Consider the following 20029-nt stretch of genomic DNA (forward strand, 5'->3'; position numbering starts at 1 on the left):
GGGGAGCTGTTCCGCCGGAGATGCAGCCTCCATGCAGCTGCCTGGGGGTAGCGGCGGCGGCTGCTGCACGATCTGCACTTGATTGCAGCGAAACGAAGCTTTTTTTAGGATCTGTTTCACAAAATGATGCAAAATAAACACAGATGGGAGAAGAGGGGGAGAGAAAGCTGTAATGAAGTAGCGATGGTGGATTGAGCTTCCCTCCTTTCCCTCCCTTCCAATGCTCTCCCCCAAAACGCTTTTCAGAGCACCAAATGCTACACTGATGTTTTAAAGCAGTGTAGGTTTTGGGGGGTGTTTGGTTGGGGTTCTAGAGGAAGACTCCCATCCGTGGTGCTTGCCTGACTGACTTTGTTGAATGTCTGTGGTTTCCAAGCCCATCAGCTTCTATCTTCCCTTCACCTGTTCTAAAATACATCTTGTTTTTTCCAACACCTTGCAGGTCATTCTTCCAGAATGCCAGAGGAGAGTTCGCCAAAGCGGAGTCCTCAAAACATCCCGTACAAGGACCTGCCCCATATCATCAATGCTGATGGCCAGTATCTCTTCTGCAAGTATTGGAAGCCAACAGCAACTCCCAGGTGAGCACCTTCAATCAATTGTAATCTTTTACTACTAGTAAATAAGACTCCATCTGTGTGATTATTATTTATAACTTGACTGGCGTGACAGGGCTGTGTGTGTGGAGCTTTGCAGAGCCACTATGAGAGATTTCACTCGTCTGAGAGATCCCCTACTGTAATGATTGGATTCTACAAACCTTTTCTGACTCAAATCAGCCTTTACAGATGTAAAACATGGAGTTACTGTCATGTCATGCACAGCTGGCTTGGCTGGCAGCTCAGGACGCTGCCGAGTGGCACATGCAGGTGCTGATGTCTATCAGCAATAAACAACTATGCAGAAACTAACAGCTCAGGCAGTCAGGGAGGGACAGGATGCAGGCTTAGGGATGTCTACACTTTCTCATTTTCTCAGTGTCAACAAATTAAACATCAGCATCTGGCTTCAGTTTCAACAGTAGTAGCCGAAACCTCAGGGCAACAGGTAGAATATAGTTGGACTGCGTCGCTTTTTGACTGTTGTTTGGAGTTGTTTTAATTATTCACAGATAGTAAATTATTTAGGGAGCTCTTTCACTGGCAACTGAGACTTCAGAACTGATCTCAGTAATAAGCACAGACAGGAAACCAGACAGAGAAATTGCTCAATTTTTTTTTTTTTCATCATGTAAAGAATCCCCTTACTGTAATATCTTACTATGCTGATTATGTGCTGGTTATGATCTGCTATAGAAAGCTATCTCTGTTCCTCCCATAGTCATGCTCTTTCTTCATCTTCCCATGCTGGCTTGGCATGTATTTATGCTACCACTAGTAATACCACTAGCTACTTCATAAAAATCTGGATGTTGTTTTATTGTTTTCTGCAAGCCAACAGGAAAAGCTGTGGTTTTTTTATACAGCTAGGAAACAGTCACAGGAAGAAGTTGTTCAAGCTGTAGTAGGGAGTTGAACTTTTTCCTTGACCACCCAACAGGGTGGTCCTGTCTCAAAATCAGCCAGTAACTGTGCTGAGAGATGGACATGAGTCCAAGTTATCTGGCCTTGGGTTTTCTGCCTCCCAATCTAAGGGGAAGTGGGGATGACACAGAGCTGGGAGGTGGGCAAGCACTTAAGTGCAGTGTCCTCAGAGGAGGGGACTCTGCAGCCACCCCTCACTATAGCTCCATTGGTTGGGCTGTAGAACATGGGTCTTGGTTCAAGATCATCTGGTCCACAGAGCATTTTTAGTTATTTCTATTAACTGCCATTCAGAAACAAGGAGGAAACTTTTGGGCAGTGATGCTTTACATAGTCTTTGCAACAACCTGAACATTTCCTCTACAGGAAAAAAAAAATGCTATCAAAAAAAGCTTCTACTGTGAAACCAAGCTGTCTTGTATTATAATGCTAATTAATCATTAACTGCCCACAACGTTCTTCACCCAGTTGTGAAATTACTTTCTTTTCCTTCATGTTTAATTTCTTAGCAAATTAGTAGTAAGTGGATGGGTCTTTGATCCAGAAATGAAAGGATGATAAAGAGCTGAGAGTTAAAACTTGCTGTCTAAGTCGTCTGGGTAGTTAATTTTTTTTAGGGCTCTGTGCACCAAGCAGTTAATTGAGAGTGAGCTTGCCCTAGTTTTGTGGGAACAAAAGTGGATGGGATCAGTGTTTGCTCATTTACAAGTGATTCCTAAGTGCCTGCGTGTGTGTTTGTCTGTAAGGAGGGGGCACTGTTTGTTATTAGCTCCTTTTGCATTGTTATGTGCAAGAGAGATGGTGACTGAATAATAAGTTAGTGCCTGGATCCTACAGTCAAGAATGCTCTTGAAGAGCTTTGATAGGCAAACTAAAAATACATTTTTTTTCCCCCCTCTCACTTTTCATAAGTAGCTCAGCTTTTTCTGCTTCATATTTAGCAGCTCAGCAACTTTCATCTAATTTTAAATGTTCAGCAAAAGTGATCTATATATATATGTATAGGGAGAGAGAGAGAGACACCTCGGGGGACTTTTACAGGACTGTGACAATTTATTTCAAATACTGAAGGCAGTTCTTTCAATCTTCTAACTCAATTGTTGATTCAGGTTCAAATCTTAAGGCTAATGAATGATGCTGTAACCATCCAATGGTGGGATCTTTCCTTGATCTATTATGCATCTAATCCCAGCTAGGGCTATAGAAATACCTCTTCACTGCAGATGCCCAAAGGTTATCATTGACTTGTCTTCTAATAGAACAGAACTTACTATCCTTGATCCCTCCTCCAGGGAGGGGAGAAAACTGCCAAACCTGCCAAAGGAAAACCTGCCAAAGGAAAAACTGCCAAAGGAAAAATTCAAAAGTAGCCCTAGCCTGGGGTGGAAGAGCAAACAATAGCTCAGCAGTCTCTGAGAGAGGGGCCAACCAACAGACATTGGCCCATGAAGCAGGTATTTCTCTTTTATCTCCTCAAACAGACCTCAAAGGTGCACAAAGGCTGTGTACAGACTAATGTACTGAAGTGTATTTTGGAAAAAACCCCACAATTTTCCAGGAAGATGGGGAAATTTTGTGAGGCTTGTTTGCTTCGTGCTCACATCTCTCCAGGCTCTGATCCTGTGTGGTGTTGCTCTGGCTGATCAGCCCATACTGGTGCACATATGGAAGCTTTGTTAGAAGTGCCACCGAGGCCAAGGTTGTCCTGTGAGTGAAAGGCACCTATTGTGAGTTCCTCAGCAGGGTCTGCTTTGTTTCCAAGAGGGATTTAGGTGATTACTTCACAGGAAGCTGACACACAAAGGCACTCAGATGTCATAATGATTAGATGGGGTAGATAGAGTAAGTAGTAATGGGACTAAGGAAGGAGGGCGACAGTGTTTTCCTCTGGTTTTTTTTTTATGGGAAGTCACTCCCAACTGCAGAGCTGGGGACTGGGTGTCTTCTCTTGCTGTCTGCTGGCATCGGTGCAGGTGTGACTTTCCCCAGTCAGCAGCCCTAAAAGCTGCCCAACTTGTCGAGCCAGTTTCATCCTTAGGTGTAACCTAAGTGGTCTTGCTGAATGCTGCAGGGAGGAAAAAGCCATATGTTCTGGTGTGATTCTCATGTATCATGCCAAAAACCAGGATTTGTGGAGCATGAAAACAGGTAACTCTTGGCACTGAGTGCTCACTCGTGAGTGCAAAGCTGAAGATCTGGGCAAGGCAGAGCTTTTTCAGGAGCATGTAAGATTTGGAGGAGCTATATCGTTGGTTCCAAACTAGACTGATCTCATGCCTATAGTGTGTCCCAGTAGCTGAGGGAATCCTACTTAATGGGAAAACAGTCTTTGTGTAAACAAAAACAAATGGCTTCATGCAAGGTTAAAACCTCTGCCACCACCCTGAGTGGTCTGAGTCAAAATTTGAGGTAACAGGAGGTGAGTAATTAAGAAACCATATTTTCTTTCCAGCTCTCAAGACTGCTAAGAATAGAGGTGGGATGAGAAAGGGGAAGGAACATTGGGAGGAGAAGTCAAGACATTTCCTTTGAGGCTCCTAAAGGGCCAGGAGAAGTTCAGAGATGACCTTTTCCTCTCTGTTCTGTATCCCTACAGCCTTTCCTGGATGCTTCAGCTGTTCCTGTCACTGCCTAGATAAGCAGAGTTTGTTCTGGGGCACTTTCAGCCACTCTGCTTGACCTCAAGCAAAGCCTGTGAGACTTACTGACCCAGAGTAGTTTTTGCAGAGGTGCCCACACCATTGGTGTCAGATAGAGAAAGTGATGCTCAACCCTCTCCCTGTAGATCAGCCACTCTAGGTTGGACACTCAAAGCTTGAGACGTGCAGTTAGAAGATGCTTTGGAAAAGGTGGGTTCCAGACATCCTTGTACCTGAGCTCATTATCTGGCTGGTTAGCATGATGCTTGTGTGTCTCTGCATGTAATGGTCACTAGGTGCACTTAGATGATTGTGCCCAACTGAAATGGCCTGTCTGACCAGGCTGCCTGGAGCTGAGACACGTGTGGGTGCAGACATGGTCCCCAGTGATCACTAACACACACTGGAGTGGGTTGACTCAACTTTAGGTGTCGTGACCACGGTTCAAGTGTTTCAATTGTCTGAGTAAACAGTGTCTTTGTAGGAGTCCTTTCAGTTCTACACCTGACAAGTGTGATTAAAAATACAAAATTAAACAAACAAAAAGCACACGGTTCTCTATTTGACTTTTTTTTTTCTTTTGTGCTTTGAAAAATGCCTGTCATTCATTCTGACTTGTTAGCACTGAAAGGCCAAGCCAATAAGGAGAAAATACATTTCTTTCTTCCCTAAGGACTTTGCAGAGTGCCTGTGGAGCAGAAATACAAACTGCCTTTCTATTTGAACTGGCCCTTAAATTGGGAATATTGCTTGCTGATTTTGGCACCTCATTACCAGCATATCCATGGCATTTCCAGAAGAACAGCACAGCTCCCAGCATGAGCAGATGACAAAGTTGAATTTGACTTTCAGACCCTTCCAAAATGAAGAAAGAAAATAAACCAAAGTGAAATCAAAGCAAAGGGAATCAAGTAATGGATTGTAATGTCTTTAATTACACTGTCTGGTGTAGCCTCTAGACATACTGAATTTCTAATTCAGTGTCACTCTGGAAGAACACTTGTTTATAGGGGATAACTTCAAACTAAGGCACAAGGACCAAGTTTGTATCTTGCAAAGTGGCTTATGTCAGCACAGTTTGTTGTAGGATGAATTCAGCTCCCTCTGGGTCTGATCCCATCACACACAGTGCACAAGGGCAGGAACAGTAGTCATTGACAAATCAACAGTCCAGCTTTGCTTGCTGTATTGCCTGAGGTTCTAAAGTCTCCCTTCTATTCCTCAGCCACTTATGTGTTCCTTTCATGCCTGTATTCTCTTTTCTCCATGTGACTGTCTTATTCACTCTGAACAGGAGCATCCTTTTATGGTTTCTCATACATTTCCAGACAATGGGCAAATTAGCAAACCAACTTGAGAGGAACTCGGACAGACAGGAGAGCCCTTTTGGTTCCTGGTGTAGATACTTCCAGCAGGCTGTTTTAGTAGGATAATTGTTTTTAGTCCCCACAGGAATGTTCAACAGAAGCAAGTATGCCTCTCATTCCACAGAGCCCAAGGAAAAGTGCAAATAACAAAGGGAATAACAATTGTAATTAAACTGTCCCTTTTGCTCATTGTAATGTTAGGATCAGCTTTGCACGAGTGTGCAACTTTGCAACATTGGTGCGTGGGAACAAGGTTCCTTTAGGAGCTCACTGTTTGTAGCTCAAAGCAGGAAAATTCCATCTTGCTCTTGAGACAGCAGCAAAAGAAGAAAAACCAATGTTGGTTCTCAGTGTGCCACACAATGAACTCTTGGAAACAGTGCTGTCCAACACAGGGAAGATCAGAGAATGAGAGGTAGAAAGAGGAGAAAAGAAGAAAACTGGTGTAGAGATTGTGTTGAAAAACTCGATTTCTGCTCATGATTCAGCCCCAGACTAAAGGCTGAGCAAACCCTCCTTCTCTCATGCAAATCGTTCATTTGCTTTTAACAGGATTGCAAGTGTGATGATCATTATTGGCTTTGTACCAAGACCCTGATGGTCACTCAGCAGTTAAGAGCCCTGCCTGTCCCTCTAGGTCTCTTTCTCCTGAGCAGACCCTGCACTGGCTCTCCTCTCAGACTCTGGTGCCTAAGATTTCTTCAGCTCATCAAACTGGGAGCACTCTAAAGCAGTTGTTTGTTGACAGTGACAAAATAGTTGAAGCAGACAAACTTGTCAACCTTCTCAGGGCTCCAGATGCAAGAGCACTTTACTTCACTACCACAAGAAATGCATGTGTCCAGACTAAACAATAAAACCAGCTGCACACAGTTCCTTGCCTTAATTTCTTCAGCACTCTTGAACATCCCTTGGGAACGTGGCAGCAGCTCTTTTAGATCACCATGATCTAAACAAGATTTGGTTAGTCTAGTTGTACCGGCTAGAAGAGGGCATTTTTTTCTAGATGCCTGTTGAAGAGGACTTGGCCTGTGCGTCCTTGCAAGTTCTCTTCAAGCTGCTGTGGCTTTGTGCTTTTCAGAGCTAGGGAGAACATCTGATCTCTTTGTTCTTCTAGGGAAACTGCATTGTTCTAAGAGCTGTCCCTGCAGACACATTTGGCTGAGTTGCCTTCCCTAGGTTCAGGTGTGCCATTGTCCTAATGTGCTTCCACTTGAATGGAAGCCATCAGTGTTTTAAACCTCCTGTTGTCCCTTATCCAAGAGATGTGACACAACCCTGATAGCAAATGGCTGAATCTCCTAAGTATCCAAGGAGATAGTATTGCATCCTGCCCTGAGATTCCTTAAGTTATGCTTAGGCAGGTCCCTTACCTCATCACACCCCAGTTCCATCCTTGATTATACCCACACATCCTGCCCTGACTGTACCAGAACAGACATTCTGAGGCTATATCAGTAGGGCTTTATTATCCTATAGGAAGGAAATTAGAAGCACGACGGTAGAGTTTTTCAGCATCATTAAAACTGTATCTCTCCTAGGCTCTCTTCTTGCAGACCAATTAATTCTCTCTCATGTTAACTGGAAAAGAAATCCTGGTACAAACATCCCAAATACCAGCCTTGGGCTAGTCCTGACCATGGACATCTAGAGCAAACAAGCCTGGGTGAGTCATTGGGTGTTGGTGTCAGGAAAGTGTCTCAAAGCTGACCAGAGTCAGTGTCCAGACAGTGGTAACAAGGTGTGGCCTCAAGGACAGGCAGGGACCAGATGGTGGAGGCAGTCCTGTTGGCCAGAGTGTTCCAGCCAGGTTCATCTGCCTCCAAACACACTCCTACGAGCTGCCCACATCCACTAGGAGCAGGAGAGGGGGTGGGTCTTGGAGCATGCTCTCCTTAGGGATGTGTTTGTTTCTTCTAGACAGATGCAGTATGTTTGTGATCAAAGGGAGTAATTATTTTTGCAGTAGCAGCCATGTAGCCAATTTCAATGACCCAACACCTTGAGCAACACCAGATTTCATTGTACTTTCACTGGAAGAAAAGAGACCCCTTCTGCATGACAGACACTTGTTCTCCAGCCAGGACCTGTCTTCATTTCTGCTTGGCAGGCACCTGCTTGATGATGGGAGCCTCTGAACTCTCCCAACTAAGTGATAGCAAAGGCAGCTTGTGAGATCTAGAAAATTTAGTGCCAGAAAATACAATAACGAAGTCAGTGAGAAGGAGAGAAAAGGCAAAACACCAAAACACAAAGTCGAGGCAGTCATTAGGCAGTGACACAATGACCAATGATTTACAGAATTGGACCCTAAATTTCTCTGTGCTTTTGTTTCCTCATCTGCAAGTGGGTGTAATAATCCAAGCAAGTAATATAAATTGGATTTGGAATCCCTAGATGAAAATTGCCAGAGAAAGTAAATTATTCCTTGAGGTTTTGGTGGTAGAAGAGTGTTTGATGAAAGACTTTTTTTAAATCTACCAAGTGATGCATTACTTTTTCTCTGCTGTTCAGCTACAAGTAAATTGTCTCAGCAGCAATCTGTTAAAAGAAAGAAAAGAGGGGGGAGAAAAGGAAACAAAATATTGACAACTAGGCTAAAGCCAAGCATTCAGCAGTAATAGGGCAGTAATCGTTTGCTCCAGTATTGTGTGTAGATGGGTAAGGAGAAAATGTACCAACTGTTATAGATTTGGTAGGCAAGAAAGATTAGTGATCCTTTGCAGCCATCTGTGACTTGTGATAAAAAGGGCTTGCTCTGTATGTTTTCTTTCTTCCTTGATCAAGCTGGAAGCATGCAGAGTGAGGGAATAACACTTAAATCTTAGTCCTTTTAGAACAGAAAGTTGGTTTAATTTGCTGTGGGTGTCAGCAGGTTAGCTAGTTCACCAGCTGGCACGATGAGTTTATGTTATAATTTTTCAACATCTTTTTTACTTTTATTTTTCAAAACTCTCTTAGTGAGGTTTCACATTCAGCTGTCAAATTCCAGAAGTCTGCAGTGGCTTAATTTGCTGAGCTAAAGGCATGAGAAGTGTTGAGGAAGCAGTAAGTAATTAAATTGCTGTAGAGATAACATCAAGCTGACTTAATGGTTAAGATTTTTCTTCATTTTTTCAATTTTGTGTGAGAGCTGGTCTGCAATGATGAAGTATTAAAACCTGTATTCTGAGTAGGATTCATAATCTCATTTTATTAAAAGGATATTCAAGAGATCAACGTTCAGTCATCCTCTGGCCCCCTGCAAATGATTTTAGCAAGCAACACCAAGCCTCTCACCCCAGGTTGTCCTGAGAATGCACAGGTCACCCTTCTGGCATTATTAGCTGCCCACAAGTTCATAAGGACAGAAAGCCTTTTAAAAATTGCCTTTTTTCTTTCCAGGTTCACTGTGTAGCACAGGTCTGGAGCTCAGGCAGCCCATGGTGACATTTTGACTCTACTGTTGAGCTCCTGCTTGTTGCTGTAGGGTCAGGCTCTGCCTCACACTATGTGTCAGTCCTTGCCCCTGGTGTGCTGTGTTGCCACGGGCAAGGTATCTCCCTCTTGAGCTTCAGTTTACATGGCAGTAGGAGGAAGGGTTGATCCTTGTTTGGGGCAGGGTAATGGATCAGAGGACCTCTTGAGATCCCATTCATCCCTGCGTTACGTGATTCTACAAGCCCAGCTGCCCCCTTTGTAAAGCATTTTGGGGTTTGTGAATGGGGAGTGTTGTACAAAAGCCAGCTGTTGTTATTATTTATGCTGGTTATTTACTGGTCACATTTCTTGGAGCTGGGGAATAGAAAAAAATACTCAGCAGATTCACTTAGTTTAAATTTAATTTCACTTCCAATGTTGGGAAACGTTGATTCATTATACACTACTCCTTCCTCTAAACCCCCTAGTTTTACACAGTTGGTGGAAACCTTGTCCTGTTCTTACACATAGGTGTACATTTCTCTTTTGAAGCATCATGTAAGGGTTCTGACCATCAAAGGTTTGCTTCCTGCTGTCTGTGTTCTTCTGTTGCTTTAGGAGAGGTGGTTACATCTGTCAGCACAGCAAGATGTAGCATCAAGGCTTGTTTATGTTTTGCTAAGCCCAGGACATTGTAGGACACATCCCTGCTCCAGCCTCCAGCAGCTCTGCAGGTGGTGACCAAACCTCTGCACCCACAGACACCACACAGGGCATGGGCATGTGGGCTGCAGAGCTTCTGAGCCCCGTCCCCATCTCTCAGCCACATAACTGAGGTCTCTCTTCCTCCCCATGTTCCACATGGCATGTGCAGTGGTTCAGCCCTCATCTACAATGAGGGTGGCTTCAATGCTGTGAGCACCCTGGTGTTCAAAGAATCATAGAATGCCAGGTTGGAAGGGACATCAAGGATCATCTGGTCCAACCCTTCTATGTAGAAACACCATTTAGATGAGATTGCCCAGCACCCTGTCAGGCTGAGTCTTAAAAGTGTCCAATGTTGGGAAATCCACCACTTCCCTGGGGAGATTATTTCAGTGTTCAACTGTTCTTGACAGTCATGGTGAGGGGATAGAGCTAATGAAGCTCTTCCCATTGCCATTCCTGTTGCAGGCTGTGACAGATGCACCCCTCACATGTGATCCAACAAATGGTGTCTTGTAAGTTGGCAGAAGAGAAAGTCAAGAGAAAAGACAAAACATCTTCCCTTCTGCTAGCTCAGATCTCAGCTCTGACTCTTTGCCAGCAGTCAGAGGAGTTGGAGTTGGTCTGGCAGTGGTGGGGTTAATAACTGTGGTCTTGAAAATATTTGCTCTTGATATTGCTGAGGCTTTTAAAAAGTGGTCAGAAATATGTGGCATGTCCTGGTTGCTGGTGGAGCACTCCTCATAAAACACAGCGTTCCTGAAGCAGAATAACAGCTTGTGGTTTAAATAAATGTTGTTATTTCTGCTCTGCTGTAGGTGTACATGTATGTTTTGGTTCAGTGACTGCCAGATACTGTAAATGAGTATTGATTTCCTTTTCTATTTTAAGCTTTTCTGCAGAAAAGGCATCCCACATGCCTTTTGCTTTCTTTGCCTGTACCTAAAGTGATTGCAGCCAAGGATTTATCTAACTAAATACTCTTATTTTATTGTTACCTCCCATCCTTATTTTAGTAGTTGCACCCCAAGTTGGTCAAGTCCCCATTCACCCTTTGGAGTGTCAAGCTTCTTGTCCTTTTTTGAGATCCATTCAACATGACAGTGTTTAAAACTCACAGCAAGTAGATCCTTATTTACTTCAGCGTAGCGGGTCTGGCTGCCATAGGTGAAGCTGCCTTGGTGCTAGAAATGAAAGAGTATTTTAGGAAGCAAGTCTGCTGTGGTTGAAGTCTCCAGACAGTCAGATTAGCTCAGCGTGACCAAGAAATAACACAGACCCAGATTTGGTGATTGTAGGTGGAAATCTCTATCCATTTGTTAACTTTTAAGTCATCTGTAGGTAAACCATTGCACCTCAGGCACGGCTGAAATTTACTTTGCTTCAAAACATGAATAAATATTTCAGCTTTTTAAGCGTATGTTGCAGTCACCACTGTCTTAGCAGGATTCCTGTGTCTCACCTTTAACTGCTAACGTGCAACTTTTTCTCCTACCTCAGATCTACAGCAAACCTGGAACAGTAAATTAATTGGAACATGCTCAAAGCCCTGGCAAATGCTTTGCCTGTGACATTACTGATTTCCCAGAGGAATAGCTGCTGATATTGATTTTGACAGAGCCTGTAAGGCCTCTCACTGCCAAGATTCCCGTCATAGCTGGACAGGGTTGAAGTGCAGCTCTGGGATGCTCTGAGATAGGATTGTTCATTGGAAATTAACGTGCTTAATCTCAAAGCATGTTAAAATATGCATAAGTGCTTTATGATTAAGAAATCAATCTTTGAGTTTCCTTCTCTAAGTTTATGAGATAATTCCACCCTGGCTTTTGGGAAAACCATGCATAAAAATATTGGCTGTTTGGAGATTCGTGTTATCTGAGACACTTGAACTTTTTATGAGTTGATCAGTTTGTTAAAGATAACCAATGAAGGTCTTTGCCAACACAGAGGACTGCAGACAAAATTGGATCAGAAAGGTAAAAGTGAGGACAGGTAATAGACTCAGTGCAGGGAGTAATCCGGAGTTCCACTTTATTGGTGGAATTGCCTGGTTACAAACCATGCTGACAGGTCTAAGTATTTCAGGAAATTAGAGTTTTATGTTTTTCTTTAAACCATTGCCATACAATTGGGAATTGCACAGTCAGTACTTTATCAAAAAGTAATAATGCCAGACTATCTCGAGTTCACACAACAGGTAAAGTGTCATCCCCTTTCTTACTCCTTCCTTAGTCACAGCTCTCCTCCAAGCTACTGAACATTTGCAAATGTAAGCCCAAAACACCTGCTCAAATACTTCAGTTGTGCAGTTTTATTGCAAGGAATGGCTTGGAAATGCCCTGCCCCCCTTGTGCCAGGTGTGTGCTTCTCAGTTTGTTCCCTGCACTGGAACTGTGGTGATGAGCAGCTGAAGTCTTCTTTTAATAACGTTTTTTATATTGTTTGTCATGAGTTGTCTGTGCCATCCACTCTCTAAAATAACAGCTTGAGATGGGAGGTGATTAGAGCCATAGCTAGAGTGTAAAACTTGGACAATACCATTTTTAAGAACCATTGATTTTTTTGAGAGACTGACCATGAAGAAGCCCTGGGGGTCCCAGGTTCAGACCACATGTGATGTTCAGCTCCTGCATGAAAAATACCTTGCGGAAAAAAAGTAAAGTCAGAAAAAGTCTGCAGACTTGTCCTAGAGGGCTTTAGGAAACACTGCTTAACATTTAGATGTAGTGTCCTCTGCAGCATTTAATGATCTGTCTCAAACTATCAGCACTTCTTAGCAAATACTGGAAATAACTGAGCAAGCAAGCGTGTTACTAAGGACTTAAAAGTCACTAAGTACTTGTGTGGACCTAACCAGAGGGATGGCTTTACTAACTAGAGTAATTTGCATAATTTGAAACCTACAGAGCCTCAACTAGAACTCCGCATCTGCATACAGGGATACTACTGTCCAGTTCCATCTTCTGGGCAATGAGAAAGGTGAGATTAAATGGTCAAAATAGGGCTTGGATGCCATGTAGGGAATGTTCTTGCATGCCTTGAGCTGATTCCTTAATCAAACACACCTTGTTCCTTTCTGGGAAGCCTGTTTGATCTTTTAGAGTTGAGTTGGGTTTGCTGAGCTATGAACTTAGAGCAGCAATAAGTAGTGACTTGTCACTGGAACAGGTACCAGTGCTCTGAGTATGCTGAGACTGCAAGTAAGTTCAGTAAGAAGGAACTGGTTTTCAACAGCTGCTCTGAAACACAGAAATACCTATATATATATATATATATAAAAACATTCTTTGTTCAGTGAGCAGGTTTAGTCCTGAGCTAGTGAGCAGTGCTGAGTTTAAACAATAGTGTCTGTGCAGAAGAAAGCTTCTGGCCCTTTAACTGCAGTTTTCTCATGCTTTGAAAGGACACTCCAGCTAATTACACAAGCCTTTCTTTTTCCAAGGCTTTGGCTCACTAGGCACTGCCTGCATTTTGATTTCAAGAAGAAACTGCTACAAGACTGGCTAAGGGGTAATTTTTGTCCCTTTGGAAATCACTAGAGGTTCAGTGCCAGTCTGTAAAAGAGGAGGGAGAGGTCTGTGAAAACTGTTCTTGCTCTTAGTCCCTGTTTGTTGGTTCTCCATTGAGAGTTGTGGTCCTGCAGCCATATTCCATCTGCAGTGGCTTTGCTTCCGAGAGAAAATGAATTTTTAATAAAATTAACAAGAAGTATCTTATTTTTCCTGATTTCCAAGGGGATCTATGCCAGAAACTCTTCAACGTTTTTTGAATATTCTTCCCCCACACCTTAATCTAAAAATGTTGGGTGTGATTTCAGATCAATTTGAATTCTGCAGCTGGTGTCCTCTATTTAAATAATGCTTTGCATACTTTTCTTAGAAAGACACTGACTGTTTTGTGCATTCTTCCTTGTAGCTCCCTTTGGGAGCTCCATTTTATCTCGTGTAGCCCTTGTACCAAGGAAAGGCTGAAGCAGAACAAAGTACAGAACCAGCATGTCCCATTCCAGCCTTACTCCCAGCTGGGCTCAAGGGCAGTTCTGCCAGAACTCCCCCAACTCATCCTCTTCCCAGTCCTGTGTGTGTGAGCAGTGCCAACATGTTGCCTCTTTGGAAACAGGAGTCATAATTCTTCTTTCAAGAATTCCTGTTCTTTGTAGAAGGGCAGCAGCCAGAGGAAAGTGCAGCTCCCAGCTGGGAGCTGCCCTTGTCTCTGGGGTCCTTGTTTGCCCTGCAGGGCCAGAGCAACAGGTTTTGCAGTCGGCTCTGCTGAGGAAAATCCCATCTCTGGTATCAAAGTGGAGGAGTGGCTCCCTAGAATCCCTTCTCTTCAGTCTTTCACAAGAAAGGGGTGGGAAGATCCGGCCCATGAATTTTAAGCTACACACCACACATTTCACCTCTGATCTCAGCCTTGTGTCCCCTACAATTCTACTTCAGAGTTTCCTTGAAACAAAATGCAGCTGGTCTCAAATGTTAACTTTGCAGGGATTTGTCTAGAGCTGTGCAGTTGCCAGGTTCCAATAATTCCTTCCCTCCACCCCACCTGATGTTTCCTTCCTCTCCTCCCTGTATTAGACCACTCATGAGTTAATCTCGGTGAGGACTTGCTTTTCAAACAGCTACAATAAATCAGCATAAGCTGTTTCTCCACATTGTTTAATGCTGGCTCTGGCTAGATCCTGTTTAACCTTTTGTTTTGAAATGTATCTGCGCTACCCAGTTCTGTCTCTGCCCTGTTGATTTATGGTGTCTACGTTTTCTGGTGCTGTTGAATAACCAACCCATGTTACTCCTCCTGGAGGTCATGGCAGTTCTCAAATGTCCTTCTAACTCTGCTGATGAGGGATTGTCATGATTGAGATGTATGATGAGTCTAACCTTGCAGACTCCTTGCAAGAGAGTTGCTTATGGAAGCAAGCACAGATTTTAAGCCTGAGTCCTAAGTCTCTATCGTGTTAGACAGAAGGATGCTGCCCAAATTAACAGCAGCCCCTTTGGGCAGGCTTGACTGGGAACATTCAAGGCTGAGTAAGTGGAGGAAGAAAGTAGGAAGCAGAATTTGCTGGAGAGGTTTGTTTTTAATTGCCAGTTTAGGATCTGGACAGGAACAGAGCTACAGATTCTAGTAGACTAGACTAAACCACATCAAACACAAATGTTCAGAATTCTAAATCCCCACAAGCTCTATAAAATCAAGGAGAAATTATGTAGTGTGAGCACACTGCACAGTCCTTTGACATATTCTGTGGTGCTCAAAGGTTCTTCACAGTCTAAACTACTGCAGCCTGTCTGCAAGGGGTGATTTCCTCCCGGTTTGGAGTTCTGGGAGATATCCATGCTGATGCTACACAGATTGTGCTATAGAGAGAAGGCTGCTGGAGACTCAGCTCCAGGCTATTGCTGTTCTGACTTGCTTTTTCTTCTGGGTTGGCAAAAGTAGCTGTAGAACTGCTAGTTAACATAACATTTTTCAGTTTCAATGACAGCAGTAAAAAAAGAAGTAAGTACCCAGGCTATGGACCTGCAAGGCAAAGCTGAGCATTTACTGGCCAGTAGAGCAGAGGCTAAGAATGCATTTCTCAACAAAACAGCAAGAGAGCAAGCAAAGCTCCTTGAAACATGGCTTGGAATTGGGAGCAAAGTCATTGCCTTTTGTGCCTTCAGAAGGACATAACTCTGCATGTTTCCTGGAGACAGAAGGATGGCAGGAGGGGACACACCTGACTCCACCATTAATTTTCCTGTCTAAATGGAGTCACTGGGCTGAACTCTTGCCTAACTGCATAGGTCATGAGCACACCCAACATGAGAGAAGTTGCCATAACTAGTTCTAATCCCATGGCTCAAGGTTTGTCAGGATTGCTTCAGGACACAAATCACCTAAAAAAAACAACCAACCAACCAAAACTAAAACAAAAAAACAAAACCAACAAAAAACAGACAGTGCAAAAGCTGGCTCAAAAAACAGGTACAGGGACATTCCTCTTCCAAACTTGAGGTCTCACACCCACAGCCAGAGGCTCAAGAATTCTCCAGAGAAAAGGTCACCAGCATCTGTTACAGTGAACAAAACAATTCCATTACATGTTCTTGGAAATTATTAGCTGGAAATTAAAAAAAAAGGTAATCTTTGACCAAATACCAAGGGTAGAAAATTGGAATGATGGGTAAAGCTGGACGAAGTTAGAAGCTGCTTAATGCATAATCTTATTATGTGAAAAATAACTAATCTTCATAATCAGCAAGGACCACTAACCCAGCTACCACAAGAATGCATACCTGTAATTGATTTTCCATTATAATACACTTTGGAAGCAAAATGCACATGACATTGCGTTCTTAACAAGTTGAAAAGGTTTGTGACCAACTATCCAGTTGCTTGTCCAAAAATGCCACCAGTGGAATGGTTTTGAGAAATAAAGGTTAATTGTTCACTGTGATTCCAAGTCTCAGGCTGATGCCAGCTACAAAGGAACTGATAAATCAGCTCGGACAACACAACAAAATGTAATACTTAATTTCAGTAAGCTAGTCATTTTTCTGGCAGCCTGGCTACCTCAGAGCTTTCCTGTCAGTTTTTAAAAATTACTTTAGGAATTTAGTGTCAGGTATTCAGAACTGCTCAAGTCAGATGTTCTTTGTTAGAGTTGATTTTGTTCTGGTAACAAAATACATAATACCAAATGAAAAGCATAGTTGCCTTACATAGAATAACATGGTATTAGCTTAAGTTGCAAAGACTTGATTCAGGAAATCATTTCCACGTGTGATTAAATCAGTCCATATTCAGGACAGTATTTATAAATCCTTTTAAACTTTTATCTTGTACTGCTTAAGTCCTGCTGACTTTCATGAGTTGAAGAAAGTTTTCCTGAGGTTAAGCAAATACTGAAGTGTTGTACTGAAGTGAGGTGCTTTTGAACGAGGTGGAAAAGATTGCATTTTTCATATATGCAGTCATAGGAAGCTTTAGGTCTTTGGTCTAGTCTCAGTGGTTTGAGTTATTTTCTGGCAATAAAAGAGCATGCACAGGGTCCCACAGAAGTGCCTCTGTCCCCAGAGGACACAGTGTTAAAATCATACCTTCACATTCACAACCTTCCTTGTCTAGTTCAGTTTCAATTTTATTATTGTTGAAAGTAAAGCAAGAACATGGGTCTTATGCCCAGCAGAACCCAAGCCCTGAGATGTGTTTCGGGCCTGCCAGATTTTATAGCACAGCAGCTTTCTGAGTCTTGTTTCAAGGTCTGTTTCTTCTAATGGCAGAGCCTTGGTTCAAGGGGGCTGTTGCTCATTTGGGTAAACTGGGAGCAGCTGTTTATTTTCCCTGCAATTCTTCTCCCGCAATTGATGGTGAAGTTGTATCTCTAAACAGTTGCATTGCCATGGCAGAGGTGGCAATAAAGAAGGTGGGAACTTCTAAAACTGGTTCTGCTCTTGCATCTAAAGCTGAATTTCTTCCCTGTAAAGCTTCTCCCAACTGTTAGAGGATGTGAAGTTACAGTGACAAATATGGAAGGGCCTCTCTGAGAGGCAGGGCAGAAAGATGATGTGTTCACCTGGGTTTATGGCCACCAAGTCTGGGTTGCAGCCCCCCCTCCACCACTCCCAGCCTCCCTGATTCAGGCCAGGATGTTTGCACATATCTTGTACCATCCCCATGTGTGGCATGGCTGCTTGCTTAGCAAGCTGCAGCTGGTGCCCAGGAGGGACTGCCACCAGTTTTGGGTGACCAGCACAGCAGAGATGTGGGGACAGGGCCTGGTCACTGGTCACCTCCTCGTGGATGATAAGTAAACACAGTTTATTTGAACAGTAAAGACAACTACTGTCCTGCCCTCTTGTTGTAATAAGTAACTGCATCTGTGTGCCAAGCTGGGCAGTGCCAGGATGCAGAAACCTGCAGTGGGGAGGGAGGAGGAGGTGGTGAAGGCTGTGGGAAGAGATCTGTGAAAACTGCCTGTTGCTTTTGCAAACAGCAGTCAATGAACTGGTTTTGTGCAGTAGCCGTAATTGTTGCACTACTAAGGTGAGGAGAGCAAGCATGTGGGGCTTATTCATGCTCAGCTCACACCTTGGCTTTGTGTGAAGACACCAATAAAAGAGCATGCACAGGGTCCCACAGAAGTGCCTCTGTCCCCAGAGGACACAGTGTTAAAATCATACCTTCACATTCACAACCTTCCTTGTCTAGTTCAGTTTCAATTTTATTATTGTTGAAAGTAAAGCAAGAACATGGGTCTTATGCCCAGCAGAACCCAAGCCCTGAGATGTGTTTCGGGCCTGCCAGATTTTATAGCACAGCAGCTTTCTGAGTCTTGTTTCAAGGTCTGTTTCTTCTAATGGCAGAGCCTTGGTTCAAGGGGGCTGTTGCTCATTTGGGTAAACTGGGAGCAGCTGTTTATTTTCCCTGCAATTCTTCTCCCGCAATTGATGGTGAAGTTGTATCTCTAAACAGTTGCACTGCCATGGCAGAGGGGGCAGAGGTGGCAATAAAGAAGGTGGGAACTTCTAAAACTGGTTCTGCTCTTGCATCTAAAGCTGAATTTCTTCCCTGTAAAGCTTCTCCCAACTGTTAGAGGATGTGAAGTTACAGTGACAAATATGGAAGGGCCTCTCTGAGAGGCAGGGCAGAAAGATGATGTGTTCACCTGGGTTTATGGCCACCAAGTCTGGGTTGCAGCCCCCCCTCCACCACTCCCAGCCTCCCTGATTCAGGCCAGGATGTTTGCACATATCTTGTACCATCCCCATGTGTGGCATGGCTGCTTGCTTAGCAAGCTGCAGCTGGTGCCCAGGAGGGACTGCCACCAGTTTTGGGTGACCAGCACAGCAGAGATGTGGGGACAGGGCCTGGTCACTGGTCACCTCCTCGTGGATGATAAGTAAACACAGTTTATTTGAACAGTAAAGACAACTACTGTCCTGCCCTCTTGTTGTAATAAGTAACTGCATCTGTGTGCCAAGCTGGGCAGTGCCAGGATGCAGAAACCTGCAGTGGGGAGGGAGGAGGAGGTGGTGAAGGCTGTGGGAAGAGATCTGTGAAAACTGCCTGTTGCTTTTGCAAACAGCAGTCAATGAACTGGTTTTGTGCAGTAGCCGTAATTGTTGCACTACTAAGGTGAGGAGAGCAAGCATGTGGGGCTTATTCATGCTCAGCTCACACCTTGGCTTTGTGTGAAGACACACCTGCTGAGCGTGGGGAAAGGGTGCTGTTGTGTGAGTAGGTACTACCATGAGCAGATGCCCAAGCAATGCTATTTCGAGATGTTCAGCAGTTACATTTCCACCAGCCAAAGCCAGATGAAGCATACAAAGATGCATCAGGTTTCCCTGCATGCAGTAAGAGAGTGGAGGTAGCTTGAGTTCAGACACAGGTCAGTCTCCACCAGGAAGCTTTGCAGGCTGTGCACAGTGTTTTCTACCCGAAACATATGAGTTTCCAAGGATTTCATCAGTGCAATTGCAAGAGCTGGAGGTGAAGAAATTTCTCCCCAGGAGCAGTTTGATGCATGGCCAATACACAAACATTGTTCAAACAAAATCTCCATTGAGGTCATGCCCAGAGGCAATGCAGTCTAGCAAAATCTCAAAGCCTTCGAGGGGTTTCTGTCTTAATTTTAAACAACCCTGTTGAAAGTCTCTGATATTCTGTTATTCCAGCCACAGTGGTAGAAAAGAGCAGGCTGTGATTCTAGAGCAGGCATGTCTGCAAAAATGTTTACACACAGTAAAGAACTGCTGTAATTCAATGTAATTACTCCTCATATTTTCATGTCATCTTGCTGGTGAAAATATGTTGGACCATGTATTTGTCTTCAGGTATTATTTGCAAAATCTAAACTTGTTTTGTAATGGAAAATGGGAAATCAGGTGGAAGAGCCAAATACTTCAATCCTTGCTCAGATGATTCTCATACTAATTTTAATTTTTCAAGCTGTTGTGTTTAATGTATGGCCCCTGTGCTTAGACCTGAAAGCTGGAGATTAAGAGCTGTGTAGATGTGACCTAGTTTTTAGTCAGTGAAGCCATTCTCACTTTTTATTGAACAACAAAACGAGCTACTTCTGTTTCGACATAACAATTAGGAAATTTTACTCCTTGTTTGTGACTATTGATAGGACAAAACTTTCCAAAGTGCCAAGATCTTCTTGACAGCTACTGCCGTTAGGGCTCCTAAGGCACACAGTTTGAGGCATTTCATTTGGTGCTTTGCAGACAGATAATAACCCCAGTCTCTTCCCTGTGGTGTCCAAAGGCTCATTTCTGCAATGCTTGGCAGTTGTTGTGCTAAATGAGAGGAGGGGTTGCAGGAACACCTTGCCTCTCTGAAGCACTGAGGGTTTTTTTTTTTCTTTTCTCACTGGCTTGACAGAAGATGAGGAGGCTGAGCA

The 20029-nt window shown here is 43.6% G+C and overlaps 1 protein-coding gene across 1 annotated transcript in view; it reads left to right on the plus strand.

Annotated features, from left to right (window-relative positions):
- Nucleotides 1–445: 445 nt before the first annotated feature.
- MGLL (monoglyceride lipase) overlaps nt 446–20029 on the plus strand; it is a 59925-nt gene continuing 40341 nt past the window's right edge. Inside the window, exon 1 of the mRNA XM_009999275.1 lies at nt 446–581. Coding sequence (XP_009997577.1) covers nt 457–581 — 125 coding nt within the window. The 5' untranslated portion in view covers nt 446–456. The remainder of the gene's footprint in view (nt 582–20029) is intronic.

This window comes from Chaetura pelagica, unplaced genomic scaffold, assembly GCF_000747805.2.
Source record: "Chaetura pelagica isolate M959 unplaced genomic scaffold, ChaPel_1.0 scaffold316, whole genome shotgun sequence".
Lineage (NCBI taxonomy): Eukaryota > Metazoa > Chordata > Aves > Apodiformes > Apodidae > Chaetura > Chaetura pelagica.